At 44.8% G+C, this 15839-nt stretch overlaps 1 protein-coding gene across 2 annotated transcripts in view; it reads left to right on the top strand.

Moving 5' to 3' along the window:
* Window positions 1-6457: 6457 nt before the first annotated feature.
* The window catches only part of TBC1D24 (TBC1 domain family member 24), a 23644-nt gene continuing 14262 nt past the window's right edge, over window positions 6458-15839 (top strand). Inside the window, exons 1-3 of one of the 2 annotated variants that reach the window (XM_019539940.1) lie at window positions 6458-7491; window positions 9912-9929; window positions 14974-15132. In XM_019539940.1, coding sequence (XP_019395485.1) covers window positions 6473-7491; window positions 9912-9929; window positions 14974-15132 — 1196 coding nt within the window. In that variant the 5' untranslated portion in view covers window positions 6458-6472. The remainder of the gene's footprint in view (window positions 7492-9911; window positions 9930-14973; window positions 15133-15839) is intronic. The other variant, XM_019539941.1, reaches the window with a different exon arrangement.

Raw genomic sequence — 15839 nt, 5'->3', positions numbered from 1 at the left:
GGGGGGATCTGCCACATGGTCCCAGAGCTTCCACAGCTGCTGCTACAGCTGGTGAATGTGGGGCTTTTTTTTTTCTTTGCTTTTTTTTAAGTGCCAGGAGGCTGGAGCTGGGTAGGGCAGCCATGGGCGCCTAAGCCTGCCTCCACTCGGCGGATCTGAATCTCAGTATTTTTTCCAAATAGATTTGGAGGCTTCGGATTCAATTCAGACCTTTTAATGGGTCTCCCAATATGACTTGGAGATTTGGCCACGGAATCAGGTCAAATTTCCTCTGAGTTGAATGGGCGATAGAAGCTTTGCACAGCCACAGCATGCAAAAAGCCAGGAGCACAGCCTGGCAGTTTGGAGACCAGCATCTGACTAGTAAGTCTGGTGTGGGGGAAGGGAGGAAAGGGGTGTGGGGGGACAGATATAGGCCCCCGGGGTGAGGGAGTGTGTGGGGTTGGGGCATGGCAGGGCAGAGCGGATGCAGGATGGAGCCATAAGCAGCTCTTCGGAGCTGGGGGTGGTGTTCCTGCTGCTGTGCGAGGACATGGGGGCAGTGTGCCCCTGGATCTGCACAGGGTGGGATGGGGTGGACCCCTGGGGCCAGGGGTTGTGCCAGGCTCTTCCTGGTAGGGGCTGGGCCAGGCTATGCTGCAAGCAAGGTGCACAACAGTGGTGCTGGGAAAGGCCTATAGGGGGGCCTATAGTGAATTTTGTGGTGGCTGCAACCCCAACCATAGCACCCTCCCAGCACCATCACCTACCCCAAGCACAGCACAGTCCAGGCCAGCCCCTGCCAGGAAGAGCTTGTCGCTGCCTCACCCCACAGCAGCATCCCGCCCTAGCCTGCTCTGCCCTACAGAGATCTAGGGGCACCCCCCCCCATGCACTCCCAGGTTGCCTGCAGGGCAGAAGCCCCCCTGTTACCCCCAGGTGAGCCACTGTCCCGCACCAGCTGTGCAGCGCCTGCCTCTGCCTCCCTCCCTCACTGTGAGGGGCCTCAACTGTTCCCCCATGCCCCTTCCCTTCCTCCACACCAGACTTACCAGCCCAACCCTGGTCTCCAAGCTGCCCAGCTGCATATTGGAATCAGATCGGTATCAGCTGATACGGCTCCTTAAAAATTGGCCATCAGTATTGACCCAAAAAATCTCTATCGGTACACCCCTAATTTACATCTCAGAATATAATTTAGCCTTAAATAGCTGTTTCTTACTTGTAAAGCTAAAGGGCCCTTTAAATTGCTTTATTGTCAAATGAAAGGATCTACGTGGATATCTAATGACCTTAGTCACACACTGATACCATGCCCTTAGTCAGTTTGTCTTAAATTTCCTGCAGATCTCCATGTAGGTGAGCTCTTAGCTTTCCTCATTCCTCCTGTAGTAGTAATACCAGACAGAATGTTGGTAGTCTTTCTCTACTCAAACACAGGACTTAAGTGTAGTTGCTTCTTCAAGTCAGGCTCAGATAATAGTCTGGTCTCAGTTTTCTTTCCCCTCTCTGCCTTTGAAGGATTGGCTTTTTAACATGTGCAGCCAGGCCTGTATGCACACTAGTAGATGCATCCACGCTGAGCTATGTGTAGTCTTTTGACCCCCTGTTCTGAAGCCATTTGACATCAATGAGTATTTTGTACTGACTTCATTGGCATATGGATTAGGGCTTTGGTGTGCCTGCCAACAAAGAGAAAACAAAGGACAGTGTGCAGAGAAGAAAACAGCGAACGGGGACAAAAATGGCCAAGCCTTAAATTTTGTACATTTTATGTAATGCTTAGCATGATGTGGCACTGACATAAATGGCCTCCTGGCACTACCACAACATTAGAGGCAACAGATTTCAAAGGATGACACCAGAGAGACACTCCACTGTAGAGGAGAGATTCCAGCGGGGCAGACTGAGACCCCCATGGTGAGGGAGGGAGTAGGGTTGGGGCAGGTGCTACCCAGCCTGAACGGGACACAGAACAGAGCTGTGGCTCATCCAGGGGGTGTGGCGGGCTCCCACCCTGCATGCACCCTGGGAGAGCATGCCCCACTCCACACACAGATCCAGGGGCACACCCCCCATGCCCTCCCAAGGTGTGTGCAGGGTGGGAGCCACCCTCCCTCCCCTACACCCCCTGGGTGAGCCAGTTGCAGCCCTCAATCTGCTCCCCCCCCACCCCCCACGCTTCTTCCTTTCCCCTACACCAGACTTAACGAGCCAGAAGCTGGTCTGCAAGCTGCTGAGCTGCACTCCTGGCTATTTGCATGCTGTGGCTGTGCGCTTGCACGGGGCATTTACTGGCCACATTATCAGCCACATCAGGCAACAAAAGCCGATTTCCAGTACTTTCAATATGCCCCACATTTGTGACAATCCAGTAAGGGACTGATGTATTGGTGCACCTCTAGTTGCAGTAAGAGGGAATTGTACTTCCCTGTATTAGGAGGAGGGATGCTTTGAGGACAGTTCAGTATTTAAAAGTCTCTGGGTTCTTCAGATGGACGGTAATGGGAAAATGTGGAGTGTCCTTAAATTTGGATGTAAACGTTTCCTCATTTATAAAATGGGATCTTCCATGGACCGATATTCTATATAGTCCTCCTTGTGCACGCTGCGGAAACCCCAACGCAGAACCTCAGGACAACCTTCTAATATTAACTGCAAACAAATGCATTACAAGAAATCCATCTTTCAGAACTGAGGTGGGAACAAGGGGTCACACCCTTCAGTTGGATTCTGAACATTTGGTTTCAGAAATAGGAGGATGGGATTCAGCCCAAAAAGTGGGCATACACCAGTGGTTTCGCACCTTTTGTGGCCAGCAGACTGCCATCAACCCTCAACAGTTTCCACTCTTACCTGTACACAAGTATGTAGGCTGCTCCAATGCTCTGTAATTATAGTGTGTTGGAGCAAACTTGATTAATCGTCTGCTGGAGTATAGCAATTGCTGTGCTCCGGGAGCAGCCTCCTGCATCTTGTGTGTAAATGTCTGTGTGCTTCAAAAAATCAAATGAGCTTTAGTTCAAGCACCCCCACCATCATTTTGACACGCAGGGGTGCTCATACATGAGCCACTGTGGTGCTTTAGAGTGGCTCTCAGAGCCACTGTAATTAAAGCGCTGTCTCCCCCCTCCCCCCCCACACACACACACGTGCACAGTGTCAAGTGCCTAATTAAAACCCCAGCCCACAGAGTCAAATGCCCTTGTTAAATTCTTCATAGAAAAGGAAGGGGAGGGGAGCACACCATCTGCAGATCTATCAGGGCCTTAGGCATCAGCATGGTAGAATTGCTGTTCTGTGCTGTTCTTCCTCCCATCTCTCAAGTCTGCGCATTACAAAAAAATGAAAGCAGATATTCTAAACCAAGAATTGTTGCTCCCCTCATTTATTTTCTAGGCAGCTTACAAAGTCAGTTTAACTTGTGCTTGCCTTATTTTCAAATATATCTCATTTATTTATAAAATGTGCATCTGTTTTCAAAATACACTAATTTAATATTCAACTACTGTCTAGCACTATCTGGATCAGAGTTACCACTATGCTAACTCTGGTATATTTATGAATTTATTTTGCCTTTGATAGGCAAAGGTTTGTGTTTTCCTCCAAACTGAAGCAAACCAGGAAGAAAACAACTCTGTATATACAGTAGGGCTGTCAATTAATTACCATTAATGTGCACAATTAATGCAACCAGTTAACACCTTAATTTTTTTTAACACATTAATTGCATATGTGGTTTTGGAGCCTGCACCTGGGCTGCCCTGCCCCAGTGCCATTACTACCGCCTCCAGGCTGCCCTGCGGGACAGTGGTGGCAGTGCGGAGGAGCCGTGGAACAGTCCAGGTGCAGGCTCTGGTCAGCTGAAGCAGGAAGTGGGGGAGGGGGAACGTACCCACCCATGCAACCATCCACAACATCCCCGTTCCCGCCCCCCCACCATGCATCCCCAGTCTGGGTCCCCAGGGAGTGGTGGCGACAATGACCCTGTGCCCCCTCAGAGGCAGCCACTGCCAGCAGGTAGGGGTAGGATTCCTGCGGAGCCACATGCCCAGCCCTAGCCCAGCGCCAGTTGGAGCCCGAGCCATGCACAGCACCACTGACACTCTCCTCTGCATGTCTCCCGGGCTACCGCCAGGACCTGCACAGAGCTGCTAGTCCTGGCAGGAGCCCAGGTGGCACAGGCAGGAAAGCAGCCTGTGGCGGCACTGGTCATGGCTTGGGCTCTGGCAGCACTGAACTGGGGCTGGGCATGGGGTGCATGCTTAGAGGGCTGCAGGAGATGGATCTGTGGGAGTCCTGCCTCCACCCGCTGGCACCAGCTGCCTCCCTGGGGCCACCATCACCACTGCTTCCTGGGGGCCTGGACCTGGGATGCACGGGGACCTGCAGGCCTGGAGGTGGCTCATGCCAGAGGTCCCAGGTGGTCCCAACCTGCCCCAAGTTTGAGCCATGGAGCCTGAGGGTGCCCCACAGCAGCAGCTCTGCAGGTTCTAGTGGGATGTGGACTTCAGGTGGCTGCAGCAGGAAGGTGGGGAGGACACCCAACCACCCCCGTCCAGGGCCCCAAGCAGCAGGGCTGGCAGCGCCAGGGGTTCAGGGAAGGCAACGCTGGGCCACAAGTAGAGCTGCCTGGTATCTTCAGGCCCAGCGCAAATCACGACTGCCTGAGACCCACTGAGCAAGTAAGCAGGGAAATCTGGGTTGGGGCTGGGGCTGGTGCCAGGGCCGGAGTAACTGCCCCCAGCCTGGGCTGCCTGTGGCCGCTGCTTCTCAGACAAGAGTAGGGTGAGCCCCTTGCTGCTGGAGCTGTGCTTGGGCAGGGGCGCATCATGAGTCAGACAGCTCTGCAGAGACCCTGCTCAGATTGGGCATCCTGTCGGAGTATTCAGGGGTTCCCCCTTCCCGGGCTCCAGGCCCCCCTGCAGGCCTCCAGGCTCCAAACCTCACACAGACACCCACACCCCCTACACCTTCACATATCCTTCCCCCATGCACACACTCACCCCACACCCACCCCCAGCCATACAAAGTACCTGCATAATTTTGCATTATTTTGAGTTTTTCTGCACATAACTTTGAGTTTTTCTCTGTGCAATTAATCATGATTAGTTGCTACTGATTTTTTTAATTGTGCAATGAATCACAGTAAGATTTTTTAATCATTTGATAACCTTAACATAGAATATATAACTTACAAGTTTCAAAGCATTTTTTATATATACTGTTGTCAGAAAAGAACTTGCCTGTAAATGGTTAACTTTGAAATGCTCTCTGGCTAGTTGGCATGCACCTATTGGTTTTTTTTAAAAAGCTCAAAATAATCTTTACTATCATATAACGCTCCTGCACAGCACCTTAACTGTACCTAATGCAGAGGGGGGGAAGGGCCTCTTGAATGTGATAAACGCCTTTGCCTTAGAGTATATCTGTACTGCAGTCAAAAGTATGATTTGCACCTCATGTAGATCTGTACCTGCTGACTTAAATTTAGCTGAACAGATGCCAATAAGAGTGAAAATGCAGCAGCATTAATTTTAGCATTGCTTGTACTGAGTCTCTGGGTTCATATTTAGGTGGCTGACATGCACTGCAGCCTGTGTTGCCATACTCTCACTATTGTGGATACCCATGCTAGCTAGCTAAATTTAAAATTAGCATGTGTATACCTACCAGTGCTGCAGTCACACCTTGCCTGCAGTGGATATGGACCTTCATCTAGATATGATTGGTAGCATCTGACAAAGAAAGGTGTTGTCTACAAAAGTGAACGCCTCTGAACCAGTTAGTTTCTAAGGTGCCAAATGTGCCTTTGGATCCAGTGAAAATCATGAATGTATGCACAGTCTCCTGGGGGTTAAAAACCCTGTCCTTTCAGCTCTTGCTCATGAGAGAGGCTTGCATTTTTTTAGAAGAGATTTTCTGATGTTAATGGTAGCAGGTCTCTCTGTGGGACAGCCCTAAGCAGTGATTCAGTGACAGAAGTGCACACAAGCCCATGAACTCACAAGGCCAGTGCATTACACTGGATGCTTATAGTCCAGATGGTACACATTTTTCATGAAGAGAATGCTGCATTTTGAGCAAAGCTTACAGTAGCTATCTTTGAATATATAGGATGTTAACATCCTCTTTATCACAAAGTTAACACAATCATAAGTTGAGCACGTTCAAATGTGCAGAGATGTCTGTTGCCAGAATAATTATTGTGGGGAACTCTTCCACACTTTTAAATGTGTTCAGAATTTACATTTGGGTTTATTTCTGCCATGCTAGTTAAATGTCGATTAACATAATAAACACTGTCTGCTTGTGTGAACAGAATTGAAATTTCATCTGAACTTATTCATGACAGGAAGGAGTTTCTTGCCAGCGCAGGCCAAACTGAATGTCTGTTTCTAAGGGGGCTAAGGAATGGTCTCTTACAACGAATCTCTAAATATTCTTCCTCTTTTTTTTTTTTTTCCCCCCTTGTAGGAAAAAGTATGCATCCATGAAAGGCCCAGTGAAGTCTTTATCTCCCTGTCCTTCTGTAAGAACAATTTGTGCAGGTATGGATGAGTACAGCCGCTTTGTGGATTGGGACAAGATGGATGCCAGCATCCAGAACCAGGACCCAAAGGAGTTAACTTGCACAGAGTTCCAGGAACTGAAACATCTGGCCCGACAGGGCTACTGGGCCAAGAACCACTCTTTGCGAGCCAAAGTATACCACAGACTCATTAGTGACATTCCATGCCGCACCGTAACACCAGATGCAAATGTGTACCGTGACATTGTTGTGAAGATAGTTGGCAAACGTAATAGTGGCACCCTCCCACTGCCAGAGTTTGTGGATAATAGCCTGGTTCCCACTTATTGCTTGAATGCTGAAGGCATTGTGGGTGTCAGGAAGATAATTTCCTGCATTGCTAATCAATTCCCTGACATATCATTCTGCCCAGCACTGCCTTCTGTAGTTGCTCTGCTACTCCACTACAGCCAGGATGAGGCAGAGTGTTTTGAGAAGGTGTGTCGCATCCTTGCTTGCAATGATCCCTCCAAGCACCTCATTGATCAGACTTTCCTGGCTTTCGAGTCCTCCTGTATGACCTTTGGTGACTTGGTTAACAAGTATTGTCAGGCAGCACACAAGCTGATGGTAGCAGTATCTGAGGATGTGCTAGAAGTGTACTCTGACTGGCAACGGTGGCTCTTTGGAGAACTGCCCATGGTATATATTGCTCGGGTCTTCGATGTATTTCTGGTGGAGGGCTACAAGGTGCTCTACCGGGTTGCACTGGCCCTTCTCAAATTCTTTCATAAAGTAAGAGCTGGGCAACCTATGGAGTCAGACAATATACAACAGGACATTCGCACTTTTGTGAGGGACATTGCCAAGTCAGTGTCTCCTGAGAAGCTCCTGGAGAAAGCCTTTGCCATACGACTTTTTTCCAGGAAGGAAATCCAGCTTCTACAGATGGCCAATGAGAAGGCCTTGCAGCAGAAAGGCATCACAGTCAAACAGAAGAGGTAAGGCCTCTAGATACTATATTTACTCTATCTTGGAGTTACCATTAGAGTTACTATTAGTCTTACCCACTGGACTCCATGGAAGTAGTGCTGGTGAGCTTTTCTATCTCTGAGGGAGCAGCCGTAGTTGGTTAAGAGGGTGAAAGGGTCTAGTAACACATCATAGTATTTTCACTCTATCAGATTATTATTCTGAATACCCTGGCTGCTGTACTAAGCGAATGATTCTCAGCTAGGGTGCCACCAGATCCTTGGAAGGGTGCTTTGAAGTAAAGAGATAAGCACAGGTTCAGGCTTGGCCTGGCCGATTTCCCCCACCTGAACTACATGGCTCCTCTGCAAGGAGGTAGATACTGTAGTGAAAGCCACCCAGTTGCGATAAATTATACAGTTCACTAGTTATGGAGGGGTGCCTCAAGTCTGAAGAGGTTGAGACCCACTTAAACATTACTGAAATTGTAACAGGAAAAATATTCTAAATGTCAGAGCTTTGGAAATAAATCAGTATATCACCATTTGCTTAAACAGCGATGAATTTCCAACTATTTAGTACAGCTAGATGTTAAATTACTCCTGTGATGTAAAACTTGTATTGTTCCTGGCTTTAAGCTGGAAGACATCTTAGTGAAGTAGAAGCAGCAATTGGAAAATAGAGCTATATGGGGAGGGGTAGCACCTAAGCAAGTGTGAAAATGAATTTTTGCACTGGTGACTTCATTTTTATATTAAACAACAAATGCGTTATGTTTGCAGTTTTCAGTATTGGACAGCACTGTGTTGCAACGGAGGCAAACACTTAACAGAGCATTAATATGCTCAGAGCACAGCCCCCAGTACATTCATAGTAGATACAATAAAGAACTCCTAGGACTGGTGTTCCAGCTCTACCTATGGTAGCAATATCAGTAGCTGATGTATGTATCTCACATCAAACAAGCTAGGATATCAGAGGAAATAAGTGATGTATTAAATACAAGTATATTTAGATAAACAAATACAGGAATTCTGCAGTCACAGCAACATTCCCAAGGTCAGTTCGGTAAGTGAAACAAATCTCTTTCGAATGCTGTCTTTTGGAATTTAAACCTCTGAGGACTTCAAGGATTTGACTATCCCTTCTGGCCTTCACATGCTTGCAAATTCAGGAGTATATTATCTGGAACCAAGAGACCCAAAGATGATCTTCCATTCATTTTCTCTAAATATGAAGGATCAGGAGGTATCCATAACTAATGTACTTGTGTCTCTTTAAAGCCCGTTATGCAAAACACTGAGCTACAGTAAAAGTAGGCCTGGAAAACCTATATTTGCAGTTACTGAAACAAGTACTGAGACGTATCTTGTCCTATAAAATAACATCAGCTTGGCGTGCTGCTCTTATCCACAACTGCTCATCTCTAAAGCGGTTGTTCCTTTTTAGCTGTTTATTCCTGGAATCTCATATCATGTTTACACCCTGCCTGCATTGTGCCCTGCAGGCCTTGATATGTTGATGTTTCTTGTTCTGTCAGACCACTGTAAAAAGTCAGTACCTGCCTTTGGCAGACAATCTAAGTATCCCTTTCAAGGTCTCTGTCCACTGGGAGTATTAGTCAGAAACTGCAGGCATGACAGTTGCAGTGGTAACAGTAGCCTCCAGACCATTGCTTTCAGTGCACAGAACCGGAAGTGCTGACTTACTTGACAGTGTGGATATCTAACTTGCTTTCTTCTAAACAGAAGGCCAGAAGAGGTAAAATGTCCTCTGGGTATGCTTTTCAGCAAGAGAGCTGAGCGTAAAGGAGTAAAGAAAATAGACGCTGCTACTGGTTCAGAAGTGTCTTGTAGGGAGCGCTCGTGGGCAGAATAACAATAGGGCTGCTTTAGAGTCCCTCAAACTGGAGTACATTTATCGCCATCTTAAAGGAGCTGGCAGAATTGCCAACTAATAAAGAGCTTTTTTCCTTTATGTGATACTTGCTGAATCACACTAGAGTGATCTCCCTTGGAGTTCCACTGTGAAAGTAGATTTGATCCACAACTTTTATGCAGGCAAAGGTAAGTGCCACAAAAGGCGCTCCCTCAGTGTTTGACAGTCTTGGCCGTCTTATTCAATCCTGTTTGGCCTGCATGAGAAGGCAAGTGGGTCACAAAATACATAGATCTGTCAGATAACAAGAAAGAAATAGAATTGAGCATAGGAAAAGAAAACTGATGCCAAACAAGAAATGTTAACCTGTCTTTTTCTTTTTCTCTTTTTTTTTTTCTTAGTGGTCGTTTGATTCAAACCTCACTGTGTGTGTTTCTCTCCAGGCTCCTTTCCTTCGCTTTGTTGGGGATGTAGAAAATCACTGATCTCTTTTCCTGTCTTTTTTTTGTCTTTCTCCTCATATGTTCTCCTTCTGTCAATTCCATTACCACTGCACCCCTCCTGTCTGCAGTGTTACAGCTCCTAAAAGGTAGGTTTAAAAGCCTTGAATTTTTGGGCTTTGCTTACTACTTCCATCTTTGCTTGGCTGAGTCTTTAAAGGCTGTCTTCCCTGCTAGTGCTGGGGCAATTGTGCCAGTACTGATTGCAACATAATTAGTTCCTTTGTCCTCGCAGAGTTAGTACAGAGCACCCATAAAGTTGTTAAAATGAGGATTCATGGAATTGGCCTCCTGAAATACCATATTTGCAGTGTCACACAGGTTTCTTAAACTTCATTCTTGAATTAAGGAAATGTTAGTGTCTGGGCTGGAACCGCAAATGTTCTTGGTTGGATATTTAGCCTTCTCTACACTGGGAGGAAAAAAGATACCATGGCTGAAAATATCTCAGACATGTTCATAGTTCTTTCTGTGTACTTTACCAGCCACATCTGAGTCTTGGCCGGTAACGGGACTTCCTGGGCATCAGTACAATATACATAATTAGCATGTTCATACCAGCATAAAGTCAGGTTTATCACTATGTAAGATAAAACCTGGGCAGCCTGCTTAAAGGATTAACCACAACTACATAATATCTAACTGGGAGAACATTTTTCAGCATGACTTACTGATATTTATATCAGGCATTAAGTCATCTCCAAAATGTTTAAATAGAAATATTGGTCCAAAAAAATTAATATTCTGTCTTTCTCTCCATGTGGCTGTCATAGCTTCTTAGCCACTGGTTAATGAAGTCAGTCACTGAGGCTTTCTTGGCCTGAGAAGCACAAGAGTGGATGGTTTTCCCTGAGATACAAAGATACTAGGGAAGAAAAGAAATATCATCTTGTAAGCACTTAGAACCTTTCAGAGCCACAAATGTGTAGAATTCTAACTTGCAGTGTCTTCCAGAGGCTCCCATGGTTACCTCTACAGGCGTCCTGAGCTAACTTCAGAAAGTGGAAAAGACAGATAGATGGACTGATGCAGTGGTGTCCAACCTTTTTGTCCAACAGGCCGAATTGGCAGCGCCCAGCTAATCCACGGGCCAGCTGGTGCTCCCAATGTGGCACAGGCATGGCAGCCACCATCTGGTTGCATGGGGGAGGGCAAGCCAGCCCCAGCCCCAACCCCAATACAGCTCTGCAGTGCAAAAGAACATGCCCTGGCCCTGAAGAAAGGGAGAGTGTGTGGCCCAGTCCCAATCAAGAAGGAGGCAGGGGAAGTAGCCTGGCCCCACTGGGGAAGAGTACATCTACATCACTTGGTTCCAACTGGCTGTGCAGGGAAAGGGGTTTGGGGATTTGGTGAGGGAAGGGTGGCCATATTAATGGCCACTACTTCCTCACTGCCAAATTTCTGGACCTGTGAGGAGCCCAACGGGCCAGATATGATGGTCCACAGGCAGGAGGCTGAGCACCCCTGGACTAATATATAAAATCAAAATCAGAATTAATTTCCTCATACCTTAAATGAAACCACTGCTTAAAGAACCCCATGAAAACTCAGATGTTATACAGAGTATTGGGGCTGGAACATCCAGCAACCAGTAAAGTCCTTATTCTAGTGAGTCAGATTTCATAGGAAGAATATATGTTTTGATGTACACCAGATGCAAGTCTTCCAAAAGCAAAACAAAGCCTTTATCCTGCCCTGAATTGCACAAGTTGCCTTGAGGCATCTTCTCCACCCTTCTGTCTCACGCAGTCAGGGTTTGAGTTCCTGGTGTATAAGGCTATATGTGATTTTGAGGCACAGGATCTCATTGTTGCTTACCCTCTCTCCAGGTACTGAAAGAGTTTAAAATGTCATGAGTTTAATAATTTGCAAAAATCCTAGGACTACCGACCCAAAACAAGAAATGGAGAAAGCGATCTAATTTCACTTCATGTTGGAACATCCCTTCCATTAATTACCTTGGAATACATATAAAGTATGCCTGTGCTGGTTGCTGATGATGATATATTAAATTTAAGTTAGCCAGATCTTCTTCTCAGTCCCTTGAATCTCTAAGTGAGCACAAATCCCCAGTATAATAGAAAAAAAATTGTAAAGTGTAAATATTTATTTAATTTGCTACATACATGATACAGTATGGAGGGTTCATTTCCTTCTAGAGAAGACAATGTGAATGAGGTTTGTTTTGTTTTTTATTTTTAATATGCACTAGACTGAAATTTTCAATAGTGGAAATTCCAGTAAATTTCTCTGAAGTATGGAAGGGGGGGGAACCTTAATGAAGAATGAAAATCTTCAACTATGAAATGGACACAGCTCATCCAGTGCCAATTTCAACCAGCAGCCATTAAAATTGCATAGATAATCCATGTCCCATGGATTTTTTTCCAAACTACTGAGTCTTTCCACATAGAATTGGAAGGGATCTCCTCCACCATTAGGACCAGTCCCTTGTGTTCTTAGGCAGCAAAGATTTACCCAGAGATTCCTAAAAAAAAATGTCTAGATGACAGTTAGTGGTTCCTATTAATGAAATACCATGCGGTTCAGAATTAGCCGTATAGAATTAATTTTCAGCAAGGTATATCAGAGCCATCTGTGCTGCCTGCCCAAGTTGTTAATTTTGCTTTTACTTTGAAAAGCACCTGCTCTATTTGAGTAAAGTAAAAACAACTCTTTTCAATACCGAAACGCAAACATAACTCTTCTAGTATTCTATCCGATCACTTCCAATTAGCAGTCTTTTATCTGAACAGCTTCTAATTCATCTTTGCTGGTCCAAGTTATTCAGTGACTTATTAATTAAATGGAAATCTGATAAAGGTAACTGCCAAGTGTCCAAGTATTCCAAGATTTGAATGCTTTTTTTTTTTTTTCCTTTTAGAATGTGACTTCTACATGAGGGAGAGGTTGGATGATTGCAGAATGTATATAAGCATTAAACTTTAGGACGATTGCTAAGAGTAAGAATTCTATAAGAATGTTAGTGACACACAAGGTCAAACTGGAGTATGGATAGACAGGAGTCATTTATCCAGAACAGTTCAGGATAACCAGGCAAAGGAATAAAGGAGATAGAAGTAGCACTTTATATTCACAATCCTTGAGGAAATAGAGAAACTGAGCTCTGTGTGCCCCTCAATGCTTATTAGAGGTTTTGTAGATATCTTTCTACATAATGCCCTAATGATGATTCTTATTAACTTTAGGTTTATTTACCATTTTCCATCCAGATTCTACCATGGCAAACTAATTGACAGCCTTGTAAGATTTCCCTAAATGTGACATGTTTTATGAAGTTTCAAGATACTCTGAGGAGTGATCTTTCCCATGAATGGATAAAAAGCAACTACCCAGTTTTCTTGCATGGTGCTACTGTTTTAAATGAGTGACAAGGTGGAATAGGAAAGATATTTTAGTGGGCAGGAACTAGACTGAAATTCCAGAGACCTGGATTTAGTTTCCAGCTCCAGCACAGATTTTTCTCTGTAACCTTGGACAAGCCAATCTTCCCTGTTCCTCAGCTTCCAATCTGTAAAATAGGGCTACTTTCCTAATTCACAGAGGCCTAGCTGGGATAAAATTTGTTAATGACTGCATTCATTAATGAGGCTGTCCAGACAAGCATCTTGGTAATTGAGTATCTAGGCTGTAATGCATTTAGCCCATACACAATCATATGAGAAAGTTAGTGAGTTCTAAATCTTGACCTGTCACTAAAACAAAACAGCCTTCCCATTAGGAGTTCTGACCCCAGGGAGCTTAAAGGTGCTGTACTCACTATTGGAAAATTTGCCAACTGTAAACAGTTCCTGGTCTCTTCTAGCACACAGCGCTTTAAGGAATGATGCGAGTGCATGGCTGAATATTTGGGACTCTCAAGCGGGAATCTTCATAAAGTGATGTGGCAATGCTTGCTGTATGGAGAGCTCCTAACTATGCTAATATATCTAGTGCATTATTTGTGAGGGGTCTCTCTGCATGCTGTGAGGGAAAGAAAAGAACTGAAAATGAGTGAAATTAAAATACCATAAGGCCTAGCAAATGTTTGGAACCACTCTGCCCCCAACACCTTTATGGCATGCAGAGTAGATTCTCCAAAGCTTTGCCCAGCTAACTGCTGTCTAGTAGTTTAACACTTGATTTAAGCCATTGTGTATTTTAGCTTGACATACTAAGTTGTGGCACTTATAACTGGCTTTTCACTAGGAACATGGATGCAATAACACTTATTTATTTTCCACCCATCATGGGATTGGGTGGATTGTTTTATGTATCCTAGGTTAATAAAATTGGTTTGAATTTATTAATTCAAGTGTTTCTAGTCCAAGAGTACAAAAATAATGAGTTACCCTTCCTTCTATGAGTTACCCCTACCTATTATTGGTTTTCAACAACAATGACAAAAGTGGAAGTCTTATTTGCCCTCTGGTTCGTGAGCATTTTGTATGTGCTGAGTTGATATATTCAAGCTTTTTCTACAGCAATAAAGCCTATAAATATGTATTTAAAATGAAAGCAGAAGTTCTTAGTATTTGCATGACTCCAGGAACTGGAACTTTTGGAAAATGGCAGGTATCAGGAGACTCTGGATAAAATTGCAAGACTTGTAATCACTGTAAGTATAATGTGGCTGGGACACTTGCAGGAATTCTCTAATTCCATAAATACAAGCAGTGCTTAAGAAAGAAGAATTAGTCAGCATATCAGACTAGACTTGTTCTGTTCGCCCCATTTGGGTACATCTCTCCTTTATGTATTTTTTTTTTTGTGCTGTAATGCTAGAGCATCAGTGTGGGGCCACTTTAAAATGACAGATACAACTTTTGGGCTGTCACATTTTAACTAGATCATTCTCACTTCCTTGTTGCTTATCCTCTGCACATGCAGTGCCAGACCCTGATAGCATGGTGGAGGTATTTCTGTGGGGTTCTTTCTAGCAAAACCAAACCCTTAACTGACAGGGTTTCTACCAACTTTGGGTAGTGCACCCCTCTAGCAAACCATGGGCTGGAGTTCTGGGGAACAGAGCATGTGCCACATAGAAGTACCAGGCAGGTTTTGTTCTCATGTTCTGCTGTCTCCCTTGTGTGGGGCTTGCCCAGTAACTCTAACCCCTCAACTTGTTCACAGGCAAAATGTTCACTTGGCAGTTCATGCCGAGAACTTCAAGTCTGAAATAGTCAGTGTGAAAGAAATGAGAGATATCTGGTCATGGATCCCAGAGCGCTTTGCACTTTGTCAGCCCCTTTTGCTTTTCACCACTTTGGAGCATGGTTGCAGCCTGAACAGGTAACTTCTTTCCCTGAATCTGTTTCTGTTGTACAAGTAAAAACAAACAACCACAAATGCTAACTGAAGGCAGAAATCTTCCTGAAAGCAAAAAAAAAGTGCAGCTACAATGTATTATGGGAGTGAGAAATTGCATATGCCAAGGAAGTTGCCCAGCTGTTACCAAAAAATAGCTTTCCAAATTGTCGTGTAAATTGTCGTGTAAGGTTGTCTCCACACTATGAAAGTGTGCTAGTTCCTCTACCATCATTTAAAATGTTAGTCAAAGGAATTACAGCTGTATTTGTTACATCATGTCAAGTTTTGACAGGACTTTTTTTTTATTGCTGTTTTTTGCTTGTTTGATTATGCAAGCAGCCTTTGCAAAATTGTTGAAGTGTCAAAGAAGCTGAGGTTTCTTTCATCAGTAAATTTCCTGTAAGTTGGTGACCTGAAAAAAGTGGAAAAGTTAGTTAACGGTTTAGTTCTACCCCTTCCTCTCATGTGAACAGGTGTCAAAATGAATTCCTGCAAACTTTGCATAGTAGGGCAACCATTAATGGGAAGAAGGGTTGAGGTCTGTCTGAAGAGTAAACTGAGGCTCGACTTCTGAATAGTTTCATAGTTAGTAGGATCAGAAAAGACCTGAGCAGATCATCAAGTCCGACCCCCTGCCATGGCAGGAAAGAGTACTGGGGTCAAACGACCCCAGCAAGGTGATTGTCTAG

Source organism: Crocodylus porosus, unplaced genomic scaffold, assembly GCF_001723895.1.
Source record: "Crocodylus porosus isolate Cpor-Errol unplaced genomic scaffold, CroPor_comp1, whole genome shotgun sequence".
Taxonomy (NCBI): Eukaryota; Metazoa; Chordata; order Crocodylia; family Crocodylidae; genus Crocodylus; species Crocodylus porosus.
This window is presented reverse-complemented; position numbering and strand designations above follow the sequence as displayed.